This window comes from Amborella trichopoda, chromosome 1 (assembly GCF_054954075.1).
Source record: "Amborella trichopoda isolate Santa Cruz 75 chromosome 1, AtrichopodaSantaCruz75HAP2 v2.0, whole genome shotgun sequence".
In the NCBI taxonomy this organism is placed as follows: Eukaryota; Viridiplantae; Streptophyta; class Magnoliopsida; order Amborellales; family Amborellaceae; genus Amborella; species Amborella trichopoda.
Window position 1 is genome coordinate 8,703,389 of NC_142336.1, and position 21,791 is coordinate 8,725,179.

The 21,791-nt window shown below is 34.3% G+C and overlaps 1 protein-coding gene across 7 annotated transcripts; it reads left to right on the forward strand.

The window, feature by feature from the left end:
• Nucleotides 1-1,307: 1,307 nt before the first annotated feature.
• Nucleotides 1,308-15,205, forward strand: LOC18442832 (F-box family protein with WD40/YVTN repeat doamin). Of its 7 annotated transcripts, none has more exons than XM_088860758.1 (10): nt 1,573-1,681; nt 2,458-3,630; nt 4,396-4,470; nt 7,466-7,520; nt 10,075-10,173; nt 10,492-10,599; nt 11,919-12,008; nt 12,550-12,689; nt 14,135-14,219; nt 14,559-15,205. In XM_088860758.1, exons 5-10 carry the CDS (start codon nt 10,133-10,135, stop codon nt 14,908-14,910), a joined length of 816 nt encoding a protein of 271 aa, XP_088716884.1. In that variant the 5' UTR covers nt 1,573-1,681; nt 2,458-3,630; nt 4,396-4,470; nt 7,466-7,520; nt 10,075-10,132; the 3' UTR covers nt 14,911-15,205. The 7 variants fall into 7 exon arrangements, with proteins under 7 accessions (XP_006853104.1, XP_020528353.1, XP_088716884.1 ...); XM_088860740.1 differs by having other exon boundaries at nt 10,499-10,599; XM_006853042.4 differs by lacking the exon at nt 4,396-4,470 and having other exon boundaries at nt 1,308-1,681; nt 2,458-2,655; nt 10,499-10,599.
• Nucleotides 15,206-21,791: the final 6,586 nt, after the last annotated feature.

Consider the following 21,791-nt stretch of genomic DNA (forward strand, 5'->3'; position numbering starts at 1 on the left):
TCAACATCCTCAGTCTCTCCTCTTTCTTAGTCTTACCTCACTCTCTCTCTCTAAACAACAACGATTTTGTTTTGAAGTCAAAATCCATAAACTTGATAAAGAGAGATAATGTCATTCCAACTAGAGAGAAAGAGAGAGATGGGGATGCGGGCGAGAGATGGGAGAAAGAGAGATGGGAATGGAAAAACTAAAAAGAGAGAGAAAAACATCTTTAGAAAGAGTGATATAGGACATGTGGCGGAGCCGAAATCCATAACCTTGATAGAGAGAGATGGGAATGGGGCAGGGGAGAGGGGGCGAGAGGGATTTTTAGAGAGACATGGCATGGGTATGTGGTAGTGAGAGTGGCGAGAGAGGGATTTCCAGAGAGATGACAATGGGTCAAGGGAGAGTGATTTCCAAAGAGATGAGAATGAGGCACGAAATTTTCAAAGAGAGAAGGGGTGAGAGAAAGATAGGGGTGAGGCAAAAGAGGGAGATGGGAATGGGGAAACTACAACAGAGAGATATGGGCGCTAGAGATAGAATGGGGGCATGAGAGAGAAAAAAAAGTTGGGAAACTACAGCAGAGAGTCGTAGAGGAGAGGTGGCCTTCAGCTCCGCTTGTGAGAAAGAGAAAAAGTGTTTAGAGCGAGAGAGTGAGGGAGAACGTCACCAGCGTGTAGAGGCATACTTTCCCCACCGTCCCCCTTATAATTTTTTAAAATGAAATATTTGTCGTACAAAGCACGAAATCTTTCCCCCGCTGTCCCCTTTCGAGTTGCTATACATAGAGTCTATACACATGAGTCTATACACTGAATCTTTTTCCATTTTTGATTAGTCTTAAAATATATTTTTATTTTTAATTATAAAATTTAAAGCTTAAAAAATAGTGTTGATCTAGCATATCAATGAAAATTTAAAGCTTAAAAAATAGTGTTGATCGAGCATATCAATTAACTATCCAAATATGCATTATAAGATGTACTATTTTTAAAACTAGAAATCCATTTTTTTTACCAGGTCCATGCATGTCGAAGTCGAGATGATCAATTAGAGGATATTTGGGCATCAAAACAACCTCTTCTAGTAAGATGTTTGAGGTAGTTCTAATTTGATTGTTCGGAGCCTAAGCCCTATATAAACTATTTCAAGTTAAAGCTTCAAAATAATGTAAATGGGAGCCGATATTTGAATAACTTGAAAACTTTTTAAAATTGATAATTCAAAAATACGTTACAAAATACATTATTTTTAGAACTTCGAAATTTATTTTAGAACTTCGAAATTTATTCTTTTTCATGTCCATGTATGGAGATAATCACTGAGCATCAAAACGACCTCTTCTAAAAAAAATTTTTGAGATAAATAGGGGCAGTTTAGCCATTTCATTAAAGACAATAGGACTTGTCTCTCTCTCTTCCCCTGTACTCTCTCTCTAGGTGGCCCCTCTTCCTCTCCTCTCTCTTCCCAGTTTTGCGCTCTCTTCTGTGAACACATTTTCGCGTGAGGCCATGGGTTTCCAGAGTGTTTGAAAACCCTGCAACTCTCTGAATATGGAGGTGGGAAAGAGCTGCCTATATAGCAGGAGAGCGCGCAGTGGAGGAATCCATGCGCTTAGTAGTGATCTTCTCTGCAGAATCTTCGGCTCTCTAGACCACTTCGATCTTGCTCGATCCTCTGTAGTCTGCAAATTCTGGTTAGTTCCACAACTTACTTCATAATCGGTTCCATTTTCTTGAAATTTCACTCAGAAACTCTTTTTCCGTGGCCAATTCGCAGATGTTTTTTTATGGGTTCTCTAAGTTTTTGTGGCATTAGGAAATGTATACATGCTTACTTAATCGGTTCCATTTTCTTGAAATTTCACTCAGAAAGTCTTTTTTCGTGGCCAATTCGCAGATGTTTTTTTTTATGGGTTCTTCAATTTTTTGTGGCATTAGGAAATGTATACATGCTCTTCCTTCAGTGCCCATGCCCGTTTGATTTAAAAATTTGATTGATATTTTACCTCAATCTTACCTAAAAAAACTCTATTTCTTTTCTAATTCGTGAAATAGTTTCTGGGTCCTTCTAATTTTTCGTTCAAAGAAATATGTATGCATTATTCATTTGATGTGAGGAAAGAAGAACTTTGAAGAGTAACTGACAGATTACTCTTTGTTGAGTAAAATATCATTATAAATGACTGACAAAAAGGTTAAGAAGCATCAATGACCAATATCTGTAACAGCCGATATACTTAGAATTCTACTTGAATAATGCATCCCTGAAGCTAGCTTTGCTTAGTAATTTGTAAAATATGTAAATTCCTTTTTGGGTGTCAGATTGTTATTGCTTCAATGTACTCCATTGATCAACTGCACACACCCACTTTTTGATAAATTTTTAGATTTTTTTCTCTGATCGATAACTATGTTACATATTATTAGGAACTGAACCTTTTCTTACACACTTTTCATTTTCTCTTTCCAGGTACAGAACAATTCTTAACTCTAACTTATGGAAACATCTATGTTACAAGCAAAAGCAATGTCCGGTTGATCTAAGTGAAGTGCACACTCCCAATAAATCATGGAGTATCTGCCTGCAAGAGCTTGCAGTGGAGCAACACATAACGTATTTATCAGCAGGCTTTGCAGAAGTTTCTCAATGGAGAGGCCATTCTTCAGGGTACATTGAAGTTTGTAACTTCCACTGTGTGATTCTCAAAGTATTCCAAATCACCTTGGCATAAAGAAAATGACAAGAAGTGCATTGTGCTGTATTTTGCATAGAACAAAACTAGCTAGTGACATGGTTATTGGAATGCACCTTTTGCTTGTCATTACTCAGACACTTGTTCGAAAATCATTTCTTCTTTACAAATAGTGAAATGATTTTCTAAAAGGATTCTTGAAACATTTTGTAACAAAGAAGGAATTTATAGCTTATCAAAGAATAGATGGATTAAGAATATGATGTAACTTTTCCCAGGATAATGACTTTTAGTCAAACACTTCCTGTAAAGTCATAAACGAAGAAGAATAAGTGATATTTTGCTTGCTGTGTTTGGTCTATATTGTCCATCTTAGTCGACTAATGGCTTCTACAGCTAGGCTTCTACAGCTAGGCCCAAAAAAGGTATAACAATGACAGATGCAAACAAGCCTGAGGTGTTGATTCAATTAGTTTCTGAAGTTCAAACTTATGTGCCTGACCAAATGCGACCAACATAGGCTCCTGATTGTCTAAATGTATCTTTGATGGGCCAAATGCGCAGCATTAGCAGATGAATAGAGAGATGATGAGATAACGCTCTTTGGGGTGGCTGAGGAGATGATAGAAAAATCCACTTGGTTAAGTGGGGAAAGGTAGGTAGGGCTATCGAAGAGGCAGACAACAGAATTAGGCATTGGGAGCATGAGAGAGTTTAATACACAAAGGGGGCCGGCACCCCACCTAGGCATAGGCAGCTCTTTATGGGCGGCCTGGCCAGGTGCCCAGTGCTCAGACTTGGGTGGGTGCCCAGGTCATGCCCTTGCCTGAGGGTAGAAGATGCCGTCCGGAAAGGGCTACTTTTTGCTTTTTCCCCTTTTAAGGGGGGAAAGAGGGGGGTCAGTGCACCTTCTCTTCGACTCCGATCAAGGCCCATCCCACCTATTTTAAGTAAGCCCTCTATGCAAAAGCTTTTATTGCTGGCCCGACTTTTGAGCCTTTAAAACCTCAAAAAGGTTAAAAAAAGAATGTATATATATATATATATATATATATATATATATATATATATATATATATATATATATATATATATATGGAAAACACTACAAAACGCCTATAGGTGAAGTTCTACAATACTTCACCTACACCTCATCACCATCAAAAGTTCATCACACGGTCACTGTTGTCCGGTTCTATTTGAATTTTAATAATTATTTTACAAATCAGTTTTATCTAAAATTTGGGGCATGTGTACATATGACCAAGGTGCACAAAAATAAAATATTAAAAAAATAATAGTCATAAAAAACAATGACAAAATTACCCCAGAAACTTCATAGGGTATTTTAGGTCATTTTTATCATCCAAACTATTTGTTTTATATTTTATTCAGGTGCGCCTCATTAAGCCGCACATACCAACAAAATTTCAGATCATTATGATTTGTGAAAAATATTAAAATTCAAATACTATCAGACTTCTATGGCCGTGTGATGAACTTTGATGGTGATAAAGTTGTAGGTGAAGTACTGTAGAACTTCACCTATAGGCATTTTGAAGTGTTTTCCTAGATATATATATATATATAACATACATACATACATATATATGTATGTATATTCAAACTTTTTAGACATTAATTATTACACAATTTGAGAAATCATCTCAAACTCTTTTTGTTTTTCTGAATTCATTGTGGACCACAATGAGCAGTGTAAGGGGATTTTTAGGGTGATTTAGAGGTTCAAGTCATCCAAAACTTCAAATATTGAGATTCAAGCAACAAAGGTGAGTGTTTTATCTTCGTATTTGAGATTTTTTCGTTTTTTCCAAATGTCTTCGACGGATTTGATTTGGATTTTTTAATTGTGGAAAGTGTATGAACTATGGAGATTGGCGTCTATGAATTTTGGACTATGAATTTGTGGTTGCGATCATGTATTTAAGTTATTTAGTATTTTCTCGTTATGGATATTTGAGCGTTTTATGAAATCATGGATGTCATTTGCTATATCTTTTTTTTGGGGGGTAATTCAGTGGGGATTGGGTCCCCTACCCTTAGTAGGAATGGAATTCAAGATGTCATGTCGTGGCGTCCCATCACCCTAGCCATCTAGCCTTAAGCCCATTCCTTTGTTATATCTTTTGATTTATTACAATTTTGAAATGTGAATTCAATGATTTCAATGTGTTTTGTAGTGTTCAGGTGCATATAAATGCACATATACTTGTTGGAACCATAGTTAGCAAGTACGGGAATAACAATATTTCAGCAAACCAAAACATCGATAATAAATTGGTTTTGCTCCAAAAAAGTCGGAGGCATAAAATCAGGTCAAAAATACGGATCACCTAAAATTAGTTAAGTTAGAGAATCGTGAATATTTCGGATTTGACTAAACAAAACGGAGTGAAAAAGTCGGATATGTTAGGGTAACATAGTGTAAGATTATGAGTTGCAGTTATTATATGGATGCATTAAAACCATTTAACTATGATTTTTATGTCCTTACCTTGAATCTTGAGTTATACTTGACAAATTTTTGTCTAAACTTTCAATAAGTACAACAATAATGCTCACTTTGTTTTCACAACACAAAATATATGATAGATCTATTGGGAGCCTACAATAAAATAACAATAGTACTTAACACACGAAGTATATTAGCAAACAACACGAATGCGACCCCTGGTATGGAATTATTGTGGGGAAGAAAAAAAAAATGACCTTTAGTATAGGATTGCAATTAACTAAAACACAAAAATCCAATAATGTAAAATAGTGGTCTGCCCAAATTGTTATGTTTTATGCAATATTAATAATGAAATAGCAAAAAATTAAAAAGGTGAAATTAATCAAACTTTTTTATGCAGAAAAAAAAAAAGCAACAAAATTCTTAAGTAAATTCAAATATTCAAAGCTCACCTTGTATTCCTAGCTGTCTAAATTGCTAACTGTCACATAATCCCTTGTTCCAAAAGGCGGACCACCTAGCGCCTAGGCGGTCCAGGGGGCCTGGCCGCCTAGGCAGCCTGCCCCTAGGAAGCCGCTTAGGCGCTTGGGCACCTGCTTAGGTGGGTGCCCAGGGGCGAAAATGCCCCTTGTTGAGGGGCATTTTTGGGTTATGTTTGGGTTGTTTTATAAAAATAAGACTGAAATGAATTTAAACCCCATAAGAGCCCATTTTAGAGAGATAGAAACATCAAAAAACTAGAGTTTTGTTATTTCCATAGGATTGAAGAGCCTTTCAAAGTTACGAGAAATCAATCTAAAATCACCCATTGAGATTAGATTTAGTTTTGGAGATCTTATAGGTCTATTAGAGGGCCTTTTAGAAGATTTTGAGATCTAAATCTTATGTGTTATTTTTTATTTTCTTGATAAGAATCGATGTCTTGCTAAGTTGCTATTTTGGATTATAGTTTCCTATTTTTAAGCCATTTTTTAGTTTCTCTGTGTATGGACTATGGAGTGCATGGAGTTTGGATTATGGTGTGGAATATGGATATGGTCTAATACTCTAGTGCCTAATAGTTTGAAGTTTAAATTTTAAAGTTTGATTTTTGAATTTGAAATGCATGGAATTATGGACTAAAATATGTCTCAATATATATATTTTTTATTTTTTACACAAAATCTGACCTTAAAACAAGTTTTCATTCTAATGGACCACCTAGATTTTGGGCGCCTGCTTAGGCACTGAGCGGCCTGGACCCCCTAACCGCCTAGGTGCCGCCAAGCATTTTTTGGAACACTGACATAATCTCTCTCTTGCTATTTATAATGACTCTCCGTATTTAGAGGAAAGAAATGATTTTCTATTGAACTTCCTCTAACTCTAACTATTATTTTGAGATGTATGGTTGTTTTGATGGATTTTTTTTTTTTGGAGAAATAAAGGCACATATTTGGGAAAACATTTTTATGGAAATTTTTGTTAAATCGAGATTCTTAACTACTTCCACTTTTAATATGCTTATCTCTAAACCACAATTCAAAGATATTAAATTCATGAAGCGATAAATTATAGTGAAGAAATTTTATTTGAAAATTTTTTTTGTAAAAAAGATAAAATATAGATTTATATTGGTTCCATTAAAAAAACTTGGTTTCTTGAATATCTTTTGAAAAAGTCGGAGTTCTTAATAGATTCGTGCACATTGATGATCAGCAAAGCTCTTCCCTAACTTCTTTGGGGATGCTAGATACTTGATGATGAAATCAATTGATCTCCTCCATGGTGTCGAAATGGAAATGGTTTTGAATACTCTGTTTATGAAATATAGAGAGTGGGGCAGAGGTGTAATTGAGTTGCTTATTAGCAATGTTGAGACAATTAATATCTGTTCATGAGGGTGAAAGGGTGGATTGAGTTAGGAACAGGGTCCTTATGACTAGTTTTGTGTTGACTATTATCTGGTGCCTTTATGTATCATCATAAACTCGTGGCTGATGATGTATTCAGCAATTCTAAGTCTGCATTACATACACATATACATGTATGTGCGTGCGTGTGTGTAAGTTTTGATTCATGGTTAGGATGAATGTATGTACATGTATACATGTACATACATTACGCTGACACAGTTTTTCTTTAATACATGAGTAGAATAAAAATGTGAAAAACGTGTGAGCACATATACATCAGCTATTTTTGTCCATGTGTTTATGTACTCGATATTCGCAATCGACAGTTGATATCTTTTGTATTGGTCTTATTTCTTTTAGTGATTAACTGGTGAAGTTCAATTATTTTATACATACTATTTGTCTCATGTGCAGTGTAAATGTTTGCCGCATGAAGATGGGATTACTTTTGACCGGTGTAGGAGATAAGGTATAAGATTGAATGCATCATTCATTAGTGGCAGCAAACTTCTGATTCCACTTGTACAGAAAATTGGGCATATGTTAGTGTGTGTGTGTGTGTGTGTATAGTAATCATCCTCTTCAATTGGCATGCATTAAATGATTTGTTTCATAAAGTATTATATTTGTCCTTGTAGGTGAATGTTCATTTTAATGACTTGAATTTCGTAGGTGTTAATTTTTTAATTGAATACACTCGAGGGAACATAGGGGTGGCTCCAATAGGCAATAAGATGAGGGAAAAATAGTCTCAGGTGGGCTGGCCATATGTAGTGTAGATATAATACAACACTAGTCAGGATGGACGAATTTGTTCAAGTGGAAGGCTCTAAAAGAGCAAAGGGAAGGCCCAAAAGGACATGAATGGAAGTAGTGAGAAGAGATATGGTGACTTATAGTCTAACTGAGGGCCTTGACCCTTGATAGAACGGAATTGCAGGACATGATTCATGTAGCCAATTCCAAATAGTTGGGATAAGGCTCAGATGATGATGACGATAAGTTAATATTTGGATGATTTGGCTCTTTATTTGAAAATTGTGGAAACTGCAGTTATTGGACATAGTCTTTTTTTTCATTTTTATTTTTAATAATCTCACTATTGTTAAGGAAAGAAATGAGAGAGCTAAGGTTCTAGATAAACTATTGTGATTATGATAGACCTTGTATGGCTAAGTTGAGACGCAAATCTCTCTCTCTCTCTCTCTCTCTCTCTGCGCACACTTGTTGATGTGCATATGTTGTCTCTGTTTACGCTGTGTGCTCACATACACACGAATTGTTACACAAATTCACAAAAATGTGATATTGAGGGTTTTCAAGTGATTGTCATTAGTAGGATCCTTAGTGAATGCTTAGGGAGGTTCTTGACATGTCAGAGGATTCCTTCCAACAGGTAGTCTTGGGATCCAATGGATTGCTCCATTACTAGGGTTCTAAAGCGGACCTATTGAGGGACTGGATTACAGATGTTTGGGGCATGAGATGTATCAAACCTTCACCTAGGACATTAAAGATCAAATTCATCAGGGGTTCACAGAGTTACCTCAGCCTAACTGTGGTATTGGTGGCTTTCTTCATGATTGCACACTGCTGGAAGTGTAGCACTATTCTAGCCACATGGGGTATGTATTCTCTAGAGTCGTAGGTGAGAACACTTCACATCAAGCCTTAAGATTTTTCAACTGTGTCATGCTAATTGCGTTCTAGTGGAGGGGTCTTAACTTTATTTAGTGGGCTTGTTGATAACTCTAGCTCAACTCTGTATAAAGGGAGAATAAATAGTAGTGTGACTTTTAAATTTCTCACCGTTCCTATTTTTTCTCCAAATTTTCTAAAATATCAGCATCTCTTTCTCTCTCTAACTCTCATCTCTGAAATCTATTTGCTTAAAAATATTTTTAATTTTTTATACAAAACTAATAATAAAATTTCCAAGAGAAAAATTGCATTCATCTCCCTTCCAAAATCTTTTTTATGATTTTTTAAAAAACTTGAATTAAAAGAATAATCAGTTATGGAGAAAAATAAGAGTAAAAAAGAAATTTCAAATAAAAAATTAGAAAGGGATTTTATATACTGAATGCCTATAAAAAGTTTTTTTTTTTTATACTCTCAACATTGTATAGATGAATAAGAGAGTTACAAAAACAGCCCCAAGGGGATTACAAAGAAAAGTCACCAAGAGAGGTGACAAAACCAAGAAAGCGAGAACTATGAAAATAACAGCAATAAGAAACAAAGATAACCCAACATTCTGTCAACCAAAACTAAAGACTGTGCGATGACACTGAGGCCGCTTCGAGTTTGGCTAGTTCATCTGCGACCTGGTTGGCCTCCCTCCAGATATGCCTCCAAGAGAACTGCATATGCCTGCAAAGATCATGGATTTCATCAAAAAGACACCAAAGTCTCCACGGTGGCTTTGAGGTGCTAGATGCCCAATAGATGATGTTCTGAGAGTTCCCTTCTACCAAGAGAATAGAGCCCCAATAGTGGTCGAAACGTCTGAGGCCTTCACGAGGGGCCCGGGATTTGGCCTTAGTTGAATGCCTATAAAAAGTTGGAATTACAAAATTAGAAATTTCTATATAAGTTTTTACCTTATCCAAAAAATGAAACTTGAAAAAGAAAATAGAGAAGGTTAGATAGAGAAGTAAACATCTATAAAATAAAAATGAATGAATTCTAATGAAATAAAATAACAAATTATTACTTTTTTGATTAAATATTTTAAAAAAAATTCATCTAATCTCTCAGCAGGAGCATCATGCAATGCACATGCCATTTGCTAGTAGAATATGTCCTACTTGGTAGTTTTTTTTTTGAGAGAAAGTTAACATATGTCCTACTTGGTAGTTTGTTCTTAAAGGATAGTGAATTCTGTTTCCACTTGAACTCATGTGTCCAACATATTATGTTTTGAGTTTATCTTGTTGTGTGAAGTAGTATTTGTGACTGTCTTTCAGATTTATTATTAAGGGGTGATTTTTACATGTTTCTTTTTATATTGATGATGGTAGGTATTGCGGCTATGGTCTTCACGGAATCACAAGTGTTTAGAAGAATATCAAGTTCCAGATGTGCTCCCACTCATTGATTTTGATTTTGATGAGAATAAGGTAAACAGGCTACAAAACACAAACCCTTCCATTTATTGGACTTTTGGTGTTTTAATTCTTAGAGATATATATATCTAAGAATTAAAACACCAAAAGTCCAATAAATGGAATATATATATAATTTTATCAATGCATAATAACACAATGGCATCTGCTTATAAAGGGCATGTATTTACGCATTTGGGACATGTGAGGTATGTATGAATGCATTCATGGAGTATGCATTGAAATATTCAGTTTTTATTTGTACTTTGGTTGATGTCCATGAGTTAGTTTTAAAAGACAAAAATTGTTATGGTATATTGAGTTAGTTTATAGTTTTCAGATTGTTGGTCTTGTTGGAACTCACGTAAACATTTGGAAGCGTCAAGGTAAAAGAAGCATATTGTCAAACAAAGGGTGTGTGACACGAACTTACTGCATGCGGTGAGTGGTTAAATCTGAACATGGTTGTTAACTTTAATGTATTATTCTATTCTTGCATGTTGTGTTAAGCAGATGCTTTTGTTTGTTCTTTCTTCCTAGAAATGGTGTTTTGGTTGGCATAAAAGGAAAAGAATTTCACCACAAACTCATGCTTTCCTTTTAAAGAATTGGTCTGAGGTCTGCATGAGAAAGCAACAAATGAAAATGTAGGGGCATTTGACTCTTGTATTCCATGATATATTTGTTCAGTAGATCGGATTTTCAAAATATTTAGGACTTACAAGCTGGAGGGTTCAGATCACCAAAAAATAGTGGAAGTTTTGGATTATAATGCATTTCAATTTTTTTGAATTATTGATGATTTCTTTTTCTTGTCATAACCTATCCATAATAGCACATGCTCTTGAACAGAGGGAATTGCCCTGGCTGTGTTGAGAGAGATAGGAGTGAGAGAGAGTGATGTAACGAGTAGAGAGTGTGGGCTTCAATTGGAATGGAGTGCCAGATAGAACCATGGGCGAATTTCAGGCATACAGTATTATTAAAGCCAAGAAGTTGGGGGAATGATGCTGTCTGGATTGTCAACGCTCAAAGTTCTCTCATGGTGCTGTACTGTGAGTTACAGTAGTTTATTAAAGTTACTGTAAATTTTCTGTTATAGTAAACAAAGTAAAGCACTGTAAATTTACTGTAATGAGAGAAATTTCTGCAATGTACAGTAATATTCAGTAATCACTGTATATAATATAATTTACAGTATCAAATAAAAAGCAAAATTAGGTTGCGAAAAAATCTACAGTAAACCCAAATAAGGAAAGCCAAATTTGGGTTTCAAGGGAGGGAGCATTAATGATGTAAACGGAGGGGCCCCTTCCCCCAATTTTCAGGGGATGGGGAATTCCTAAACCTTGTTGACAAACAAGGTTTATGGCCTATTTAGTGATAACTCGATCCAGAATTAGGCTTAGCCCTGTTATCGAACTTAGTTGGATTTGTCTACTAACTACCTGTTGTAGGTTATCACTGGGGAACTCAAAAGTAAAGAAAACAATCATGAAGCCCGCTTTTCTGACTGTTAAGTGTGGTGGATGAAATGAAAGTTGAGGATGGTGGTACTGGCTTTTCTTGAGCTTCATGTTTGAAGCTATATCATCTCTTTCCATATTATTATCATCAGCATACTAGTTAATTAAGCACTCGTATTTATTTAGTTAGTGGCTATCAGTAATTTCCTGAACCCATTCTCTTTGGTCTGAAATGGTACCCTGGGAGGCTAGGACATTTGGTGTTCTTGAGATGGCTTCTGGTTTGCTATGCAGTTACATGGATCCAGAGGCTGTAATTGGATGTGGGGATGGAACTGTTCGTGTCTTTGATATGTATGGGGGCAGAATGTCAAGAATTATAAGGTCTGTATTCTCTATTCAGTGCGACATGGACACGCATGAATTATGGAACTCTATCGCTTTGGCGTAGAGAGCAATGTGATTTATTATGATTTTCTTGGTAGGTCAGGATGGTTTTGCAAAGGAGAGGTTCAATCCCAAGACCTCTCTCATTTTTATTTTATTTTTTTAACTAGGTCTGGCCATGAACTAATACAAAAGACACCTGGTTTGCAACCATGTGTCTCACCTCTGTATTAAGCCAAATGGTTGGTATGCAAAAGTTCACCTTGTTCTATAATTGATTATACAGTCCCAAGAGTTATCAAATATGCATGTTTACAGGAGTTTGTTTTTTCTCTTTTGGGTAGTTCAGTTGTAGGAATTGAGCTTGAGATGTTGCGTTGCTTGGCGTCAACTGCTAACCAATCAAGCCCAGGCCCAAGTCCATGTTTACCAGGAGTTAATGATACTCATTTTGGAAACTTTTGTTGTTAAGACTTCTCATTTTACTTTCTGCTCATTTTTTGTGTCTAATGTGTTTCTCACATTCAAACTTTTTCAGGATGCATCATGCCCCTGTAACTTGCCTGGCTTTGACCGATGACCAGTTGATAGTGAGCGGTTCCTCCCTTGGTAGTGTATCTGTTTCTGATATTGTATCTGGCCAAGATGTGGCTTCCTTGAGAAGATCCACTGCCACAGGTGATTTCCATGGCATTCTGCCTGAAATGAGATATCTAGAATGCTAACTTCTTCTCTTTGTGAATCTAAAGTGTAATCGTAAGTTATTGAATGTGTCTCTTTCTTCTATTAATTTATCTAATTATAAATTTCTTTCTTCTATTTTGAGGATGCGGGAAGACTTTATACTAAGAAACTGAACCTTTGTAGGTCTTTATAATATTACTTGATAATGTGACTAGAAACTGTAAAGGGTGCGGTTTGTATAGAGCCTAGGCTCTAAACAATCCAATTAGAGCCTACCTTCAAATAGTGTTGAGGAATGTGGTTTCCATATTAAAAATCTTTTTGATAGCCTTAAAATATATTTTCATATTTATTTATAAAGTTTAAAGCTTAAAACATAGTATAGATCGAGAGATCTATGAAAACTTGAAAATCTTTAAAATTGACGTTCCAAAAATATGCTACAAAATACACTATTTTCAAAACTTAAAATCCATTTTTTTCTCATGTCCATGCATCTTGATGTTGAGATGATCAATTTGAGGATATTTGGGCATCAAAACAACCTCATCTAATGAAAGTTTTGATATAGGCTTGAATTTGATCGTCTAGAGCCTCGGCTCTATATAAACTTTTCCCAACTGTAAATACCTCAGCTCATGTCTACCAGCTATATTTCGTATATTCTTCTACATTTTTCTAAGCCTATGTATGAGATTAAGCAATGAATTAAAACTTGGCAGAGTCGACTCATTTCCTTGCCAAGCCCAGTACTCTGGCCACTTAAAATTTAAAAGATAAATTTATATAAAATTGTTGAACTAATGTAAAGAAATTATATATGCAATTTAAATTATTTTTGAAAATGATATGTGAGTTTTTCTTGTCATATGGAATATTTTTATATTTTCCTCTTCTTTTGGATTTTTCTAAATGTCTCCAAATATAAATCAATTTTTCTAAATCGATGTTTTGTTCTTTTTTGTTTTAGCTTTTTTGGACTTTTTATGTTGCCTTAAGTTTTCTTCGCTTTACTATTTTTATTTCGTTTTTAAACCATTTTCACTTTTTTTATTTTTTTTTGGCCTTTTGGGCCCTGAAATTTCCTCGGTCGAGTTCACTCTGACTTGGCTGAGTTACTCACCTCGGACCACTCGGCTGAGTTACTCCTTGGGCCAGGGCGGCCGAGTCCGAGGCCTAAGGCGAGTTTAAAAACATTGAGGTAAAGGAATAGTTAAAGTTGTTTCATGTTGTGGGCAAATGTTTTGAACTTGCAACTTAAATTGCGGTTAAGCAATTTTGAGCACATAAATGAAATTTTTTTTGTTGAAACGGTTAACGTTGTTGTATTAAGGAAAAAAGAGAATATTTAGTCATTTGTACGTTTTGAGTCTTATGTATTTAGGTCTTATCCAAACCTTTCAAACACTGTCTACTTCACATTTGAACATCATGTGCAGGAATAAGCTGTTTATCCGTGAACCCGTGCTCGCATTATGTTTTTGCTGGAACAACATCTGGTTATGCACAATGTTGGGATCTCCGGTAAGGAAATTCAACTCAAAACTTCAACGGCACGTACATCAGATTCCTTTGGTTTGAAATGTAGTTTAATGCTAAAAGTTTTCTTATTTTTCATATATGGTATATTTCATTATTTTGAACTCCTTTTCGTAGTTGAGAAAATTCATTAAAGCCCAAAAGAAGTTTCGGAATGTCACCTGTCATAGTATTAAAGTGCAGTTTCCTTGTTTTAGGTTGCTAGAAGTCCAAGAGCATGACACTGCACCATAGTTATTTTAGTTGTATGCATGATTGTCTCTCTCAACCATGACTGTGGGCTGAGATTTTACATGTTCTTCCTTCTCTTTTCCTCTTTTCAAGGAAACATCAGCAAGTTTGGAGGACACGAGTGAGCCCAAATGTTTTGTATGCAATGGATCATCTACCAGGTGATACATTCTGTCTGGTTGTGGGTGGCATTGATGGTGTTTTGCGTGTAGTCAGCGCAAACTCAGGAATCACTCTCTCAGCCTTTATTCCTGGAATTGATACAAGAAGAGACTCAGATGACAGATTGGTTAAGAAATTCAAGGCAAAGAGAGCGACGGAAGATGACCTTCTTACCATACCAAGACATGAGCGGCCCACCATCACATGCCTTTCAGTGGGAATGCATAAGGTGGCCACCGTTCACAATGATAAGCACATAATGATGTGGAGGTTCAACTGCTAACTGATAATTCTCTTCAGAGTTAAAAAGGTTGGGTTGGTGCTCTCTCTGTAGGTCAATGCATTGGATCAATGGCTATCCCTTGCTCAATTTCTTGAAGTGAGAATTGTTTCTTTAGAGAGAGAGTCTGTTTATGCAGCGATTATGCAGCGAGATGGCAACAATTGTTTATGTTTGTGAGAGAGAATCTGTTTATGCAGCGAGATGGCAAAAATTGTTTTATGAATGCTCATCTGTGTGAGCGCGAAGACCCAATGACAGAGACAAATAAAAAACTTAGGTGAAAATATCATAAAAAGGTTTGAAACCCCTTACAATATCACTAACGGGTTAAAGATTAAAAATTACACTCGAGCATATGTTTTTAAATTTTATATCAATTTGGTAAAAATTATGCTTAAGGGTGTACTTTTAAATTTTATATCAATCAGGTGCATCGTCAAAAAAGATATTGTCAAAAAAGATATTGAAAAATTCTTATTCGGTGTTGTGAAATCATAACAATGAGGGGTAGTTTGACAATTTTACCTCCAATCATCATTCGGTTAAGTTTTTTTTTTGGGATAAAATTGCTAAAATACCGCAAATTGTTTTGAATTTTCAGCACTAAATAAGAGCAAGCAATTTGGAAAGTTTCAACTTTTTGTTTTTTTTTTGAGGACGTACTTAATTATGTAGAAATTTCAAAGCATACCTTTAAGTGTAAACCATGTCTAAAGGTAAACCATGTAAATCAAAGGGAAGTGATACTAGTTTTATATTAAATTACGAATAGTCTCCTCTTTTGTGGTCCACTGGATGTGCCCGCTAAAAGTTGCCAAAAATCAAGAGCAAATTTTTGAAAATTTATAAAAAAAATTAATAATAGCAAAAGAAAGGGAGGGGTTTGAAAAGAGGTTTGGAAAAGAGAAAAAGTAAAAAATGAAAATAAAACAAAATTGAGAGAAAGTAGAGCGAGCCTACTGAGTCGTCTCAACACCTGGAGCTGGGGCTTGAGTCAAAGCAAGTTAGTCAAAGAGGACCATTTCCACTAAGCCAGAGACACTTGATTTCGATGAGTAACCGGAGGTTCGAGGGAGTTTGGAGGGAAGAGGAGTAACGGGAGGTTCGAGGGAGTTTGGAGGGAAGAGGCACCACGGTAGTCTAGGGCTTAGCCGGTGTACTGTATGGTCTAGGTTTTGATTTTTTTTGTTTTAACCAGCGTTTAAAAAATTGCCGAGTCGAACCGGATTCGCCCGGTTCGACTCGGAATTCACGAAAAAGGTACCGGATCGGTTCAAAAACCGGGAATCGTCCGGTTCTAGAGAGAACCGGACGATTCCGCACAGTGACTCGCCGATTCACTGTGCGGAATCGGCGAGTCCGTGAAGAACACGGGTTGCACAGTGTTCTTCACGGATTTTTTCAAATTTGTCATTTTTTGATCATTTTTTTTGTTTTTTTCGGCATGTGATCTGTTTTTCAGGCTGTAAACAGCTTTATTCAGATTTTTCAAGGATTAAATGGTGGAAAAATTGGTTGTTTTTGGATCAAGAAAAATTCGGGGTTTAGGGTTTTCGCCATTTCTGAAATTTCATGCCAAATAGGGCATGAATCTTTCAAAATTTGTAGGCATATTGATCTTAAAGCTGTGAATCAAAAGATTTTGTTACTAATTTGTGATAATCGTTGAGAAAAATAGAGTTTTTTGGAGATTGAAGGCTTCGGTTCACAAAAACAGGTAAGAACTTTGGGTTTTTTTTTTTTTCCGCCATTTGATTTATTTCACGGCATATTTTGAACAAAATGAGTTCAATAATTAGGGTTTTTAATCTTTATTGTGTCTAGTATGATTTAAAATTTTCAATTTTACGTAATCTGATCAATTACAGCAAGAAATTTGATATGAACAGTGAGATGCCTGCGGAACCAAATTCCACTGTTTTTTTTTTTTTTTTCCGCCTTTTGATTTTGTTTTCATGATATATTTGAAATAATGTGTTAAAAATTTAGGTTTTTGATTCCTTATATTGTTGTTTATCAGAAAAAATAATCAATTGGATGTAATTTATTCACTTGGAGGTGAATTTTTGAGTTAAAATCGCTTATGTAAAATGACTCTGTGAAGAACAATTTTTTTTTTTTTTTTTTTTTTTTTTTTGTGTAGCCCATGATAGAGTTTTTTGTAATCTATGATCGAATTTTTTGAAATCCATGATCAAAATGTTTGTTTTTTTTTCTTGTAATCCATGATCGAATTTTATTTTTTATTTTTTATTTTTGTAACCCATGATAGAATTTTTTGTAATCCATGATCGAATGTTTTGTAATCCATGATCGAAATGTTTGTTTTTTTTTGTAATCCATGATCGAATTTTTTGTTTTTTGTTTTTTATGTAACCCATGATAGAGTTTTTTGTAATCAATGATTGAATTTTTTGTTATCCATGATGTAATTGTTTTTTTCTTTTTTTGTAATCCACGATCGAATTTTTTGTTTTTTTTTTTTGTAATGCATGATCGAATTTTATGTAATCCATGAACGAATTTTTTGTAATCCATGATAGAATTTTCTGTAATCCATGATCGACTTTTTTGTAATCCATGATCGAATTTTATGTAATCCATGATCGAATTTTTTGTAATCCATGATAGAATTTTCTGTAATCCATGATCGACTTTTTTGTAATCCATGATCGAAATGTTTGTTTTTTTTACTTGTAATCCATGATTGAATTTTTTGTGTTTTTTTTTTTTTTGTAACCCATGATTGAATTTTTTGTAATATGATCGAATTGTTTTTTTCTGTTCTTGTAATCCACGATCGAATTTTTTGTTTTTTTATGTTTTTTTTTTTTTTGTAATCCATGATCGAATTTTATGTAATCCATGATCGAATTTTTTGTAATCCATGATAGAATTTTCTGTAATCCATGATCGACTTTTTTGTAATCCATGATCGAATTTTATGTAATCCATGATCGAATTTTTTGTAATCCATGATAGAATTTTCTGTAATCCATGATCGACTTTTTTGTAATCCATGATCGAAATGTTTGTTTTTTTTACTTGTAATCCATGATCGAATTTTTTGTGTTTTTTTTTTTTTTGTAACCCATGATTGAATTTTTTGTAATATGATCGAATTGCTTTTTTCTGTTCTTGTAATCCACGATCGAATATTTTGTTTTTTTATGTTTTTTTTTTTTTTGTAATCCATGATCGAATTTTATGTAATCCATGATCGAATTTTTTGTAATCCATGATAGAATTTTCTGTAATCCATGATCGACTTTGTTGTAATCCATGATCGAATTTTATGTAATCCATGATCGAATTTTTTGTAATCCATGATAGAATTTTCTGTAATCCATGATCGACTTTTTTGTAATCCATGATCGAAATGTTTGTTTTTTTTACTTGTAATCCATGATCGAATTTTTTGTGTTTTTTTTTTTTTTGTAACCCATGATTGAATTTTTTGTAATATGATCGAATTGTTTTTTTCTGTTCTTGTAATCCACGATCGAATTTTTTGTTCTTTTATGTTTTTTTTTTTTTTGTAATCCATGATCGAATTTTATGTAATCCATGATCGAATTTTATGTAATCCATGAGCGAATTTTTTGTAATCCATGATCGAATTTTTTGTAATCCATGATCGAATTTTTAGAAAATTTATGATTTTTTTTTTTAATCCATGATCAAACTTTTTGAAAATTTGTTAATTTTTTTTTTTAATCTATGATCGAATTTTTTGAAAATTTGCTGTACTTTTTTTTTTAATTTCTTTTTATCCATGATCGAATTTTTTGAAAAATGATGATTTTTCGAAAAGATGTGAAAATCGTGATAAAGTTTTGATTATCATGATGTATTAAACATTTAAACCCAATTTTTAATTTTTATTGTTTGAGTTTGCTGTAAATTTTTTTTTTTTTTTTCCATGATCGAATTTTTTGAAAAATGATGATTTTCCGAAAAGATGTGAAAATCGTGACAAGGTTTTAATTATCATGAGGTATTAAACCATATTTTAAATTTTTATTGTTAAAGTTTTTGTTGAAAAAATTGTATGTTGATGGATTATTTATGCAAAAAAATGCATGTTATTATATTTTCAATACAAAACTGTATTTTTTTTATCTGTTGTTCATGGATTTTTTAGTTGGAATGACTGATGTTAGCCGGCTCTTTGAAGAACTGTTTTTATTATTAATTTTTTAATGCAAAAAATGTATGTTCTTGATAATTGAGTTGTAGCCATGTTTGGAGCTTGCATTTTGTATTATTCTAAATGTTTGTAATTGATATGTACGAAAATATTATTGTCCTTTTGCAATAACAAATAACAACGAATATGACTACATGAACTACCGCAACATATTATCATTACATATGGTGATTATTTTTCTTTTTGAACTGTCAGGTTAATTTAAACTTTTTACATCTTAATTTAGATCGTATATTACTAATTTTATGCTTTATTGTAGTCCATGTATGCTGATATACTTATTCCATGATAATTCTATGTTTATCCTTTTGTGTGATGTAAATTAAATGTTGAATGGCGGTTCATGCACGGGAAGAACATATCAATATTCGCATATTCATTCAAAAACATGAAAATTCTTAATGGAGTACCCTCATTTTTTATTGAATTCCTAAAAAACAATATTTATAATGAATTTTAATAATTTTTTCGGATTTTTTTGAAGCTTTATTCTGACCGATTAACCCGATTCCGATCCGGATCGCCGATTCGCCGATCCGGATCTGTTTTTGAAAAGCCCGATCCGGGTCACCGATCCGGTTTTTAAACCATTGGTTTTAACAAATAAATAGGTAAGTCAGTGGAGATTTGTACTCCTACCCTTTGATGAGAATAGAGTCAGAGACTGGTCTAAATTTTAATTTTTTTGACTTGCTTGAGGGTTTAGAAAGATTGAGCCAAAGCTAAATAGATTTCAATCGAGTTGCAGGGTTTAGAGGGATACGAGGGATATGAGATTCGGGTTTCAAGGATCAAAAGTGACAAAAGTGGTCAAGTGGGCAAAAGCTAGGGTTCTTGACCCGAAAATGACAGGGAAAAGGTCCAACTCCCTTACCAGTCCACTAATGAACCAAGGACCTTTTAATCCATTTTATTACATTAATTGAATCACCTTCTATAGCAACTTTATATTAAATTCTCTACCAACTTCACTACTTGAAGAACAGACCCCTTGAAGAACAGACCTAAGCTAAGCCTCATTAGCCATTGACAAGCCCATTGGACCATGGTATTTCTTCAACACCAATCTTTTGTTATCTTTAATAATGCTACTACCTATTCCAATTTGTCCAGGGTTCCCAAATGAACTCCCATCAAAATTAAGGTTAATCCAACCTTCTAAGGGTGCTTCCCACACTCCCACACCTAGATTTTTTACAGCTCTGTCCTTGAATAAAACATGAGCATTGAACATAAGAGCAATTTGAAAAACACCCCACCACTCTTCTATTAGGGCACGTTTGATTCATGTGAAATAGTTTTCTTGTAGGAAATTAATTTCTTAGGAAATCGTATTCTTAGATTTAGATTTCACTTTTTTTTTTTTTTTTCTCATGTTTGGTAATACTATTTAGATTTCCTATAAAGTTGTTTTCTTTCGTTTGGTATCTTATTGGGGAATCTACCTTCCTGAAATCTGGAATGTAAGCCATTTTCTCTCTCTAGAAATCCAATCGCTCTCTCTAAAACCCATCCTCTCTCTAGAAACCTAATCTTTCTTTCTCTATCTAAAAACCTATTATCTCTCTGTAGAAACCCAATCTTCCTTGCCCTTTCTAAAAATCCATCAATTTTCTCTCTCTAAAAACCCACTCTGTCTAGAAACCCAATCTCTCTTTCTCTTTCTAAAAACCCATTATCTCTTTCTCTCGTATAAAAACCTAATCTTTCTCTCAAAAAAACTATTCTCTCTCTAGAAATCCTCTCTTTCTCTCTCTAATATTCCATTTTCTCTTTCCCTCTCTAAAAACTCAATCTCTCTTTCTCTCTATAAAAATTGATTCTCTCTAAAAACCCAATCTCTCTTTCTCTTTCTAAAAACTCATTTTCTCTTTCTCTATTTAAAAACTTATTCTCTCTAAAACCTCATTTTTTTTCTCTCTAAAAACCTATTTTCACTCGAAAAAACCAATCTCTCTCTAGAAACTCAATCTCTCTTTCTCTCTCTAAAAATTCATTATCTTGCTCTAGAAATCCAATATATGTTTCTCTCTCTAAAAACCAATTCTCTCTCTAGAAACCATCGCTCTCTAAACCCAATCTCTCTTTCCCTCTCTAAATCCAATCTTTCTTTCTCTTTCTAAAACCCACTCTCTCCCTCTAGAAATCTATTGTCTTTCTCTTTCTAAGAACCCATTCTCTCGTTCTCTCTCTAGAAATCCAATATCTATTTCTCTTTTTAAAAACACATTCTCTCTTTCTCTCTCTAAAAAACAATCTCTCTCTCTAAAAACTATTATCTCTCTAGAAAATCAATCTCTCTCTAAAACCCATCCTCTCGCTCTAGAATCCAATGTCTCTTTCTCTCTCTAAAAACCCACCCTCTCTATACAAACCCACCCTCTCTCTACAAACTCAATTTTTTTTCTCTATCGTAAATCCCATTATCTATTTCTCTCTCTAAAAATCTAAAATCTCTCTCTGAAAACCCATTCTCTTTCTCTTTCTAGAAACCCAATATCTATTTCTCTAACAATTCATTCTCTCTAGAACTAATCTCTCTCTAAAAACCTATTCTCTCTCTAGAAACTCAATCTCTCTTGCTCTCTCTAAACCCATTCTCTCTTTAAAAACCCAATCTCTCTTTCTCTCTCTAAAAACCCATTTTCTCTCTCTAGAAACTCAATCTCTT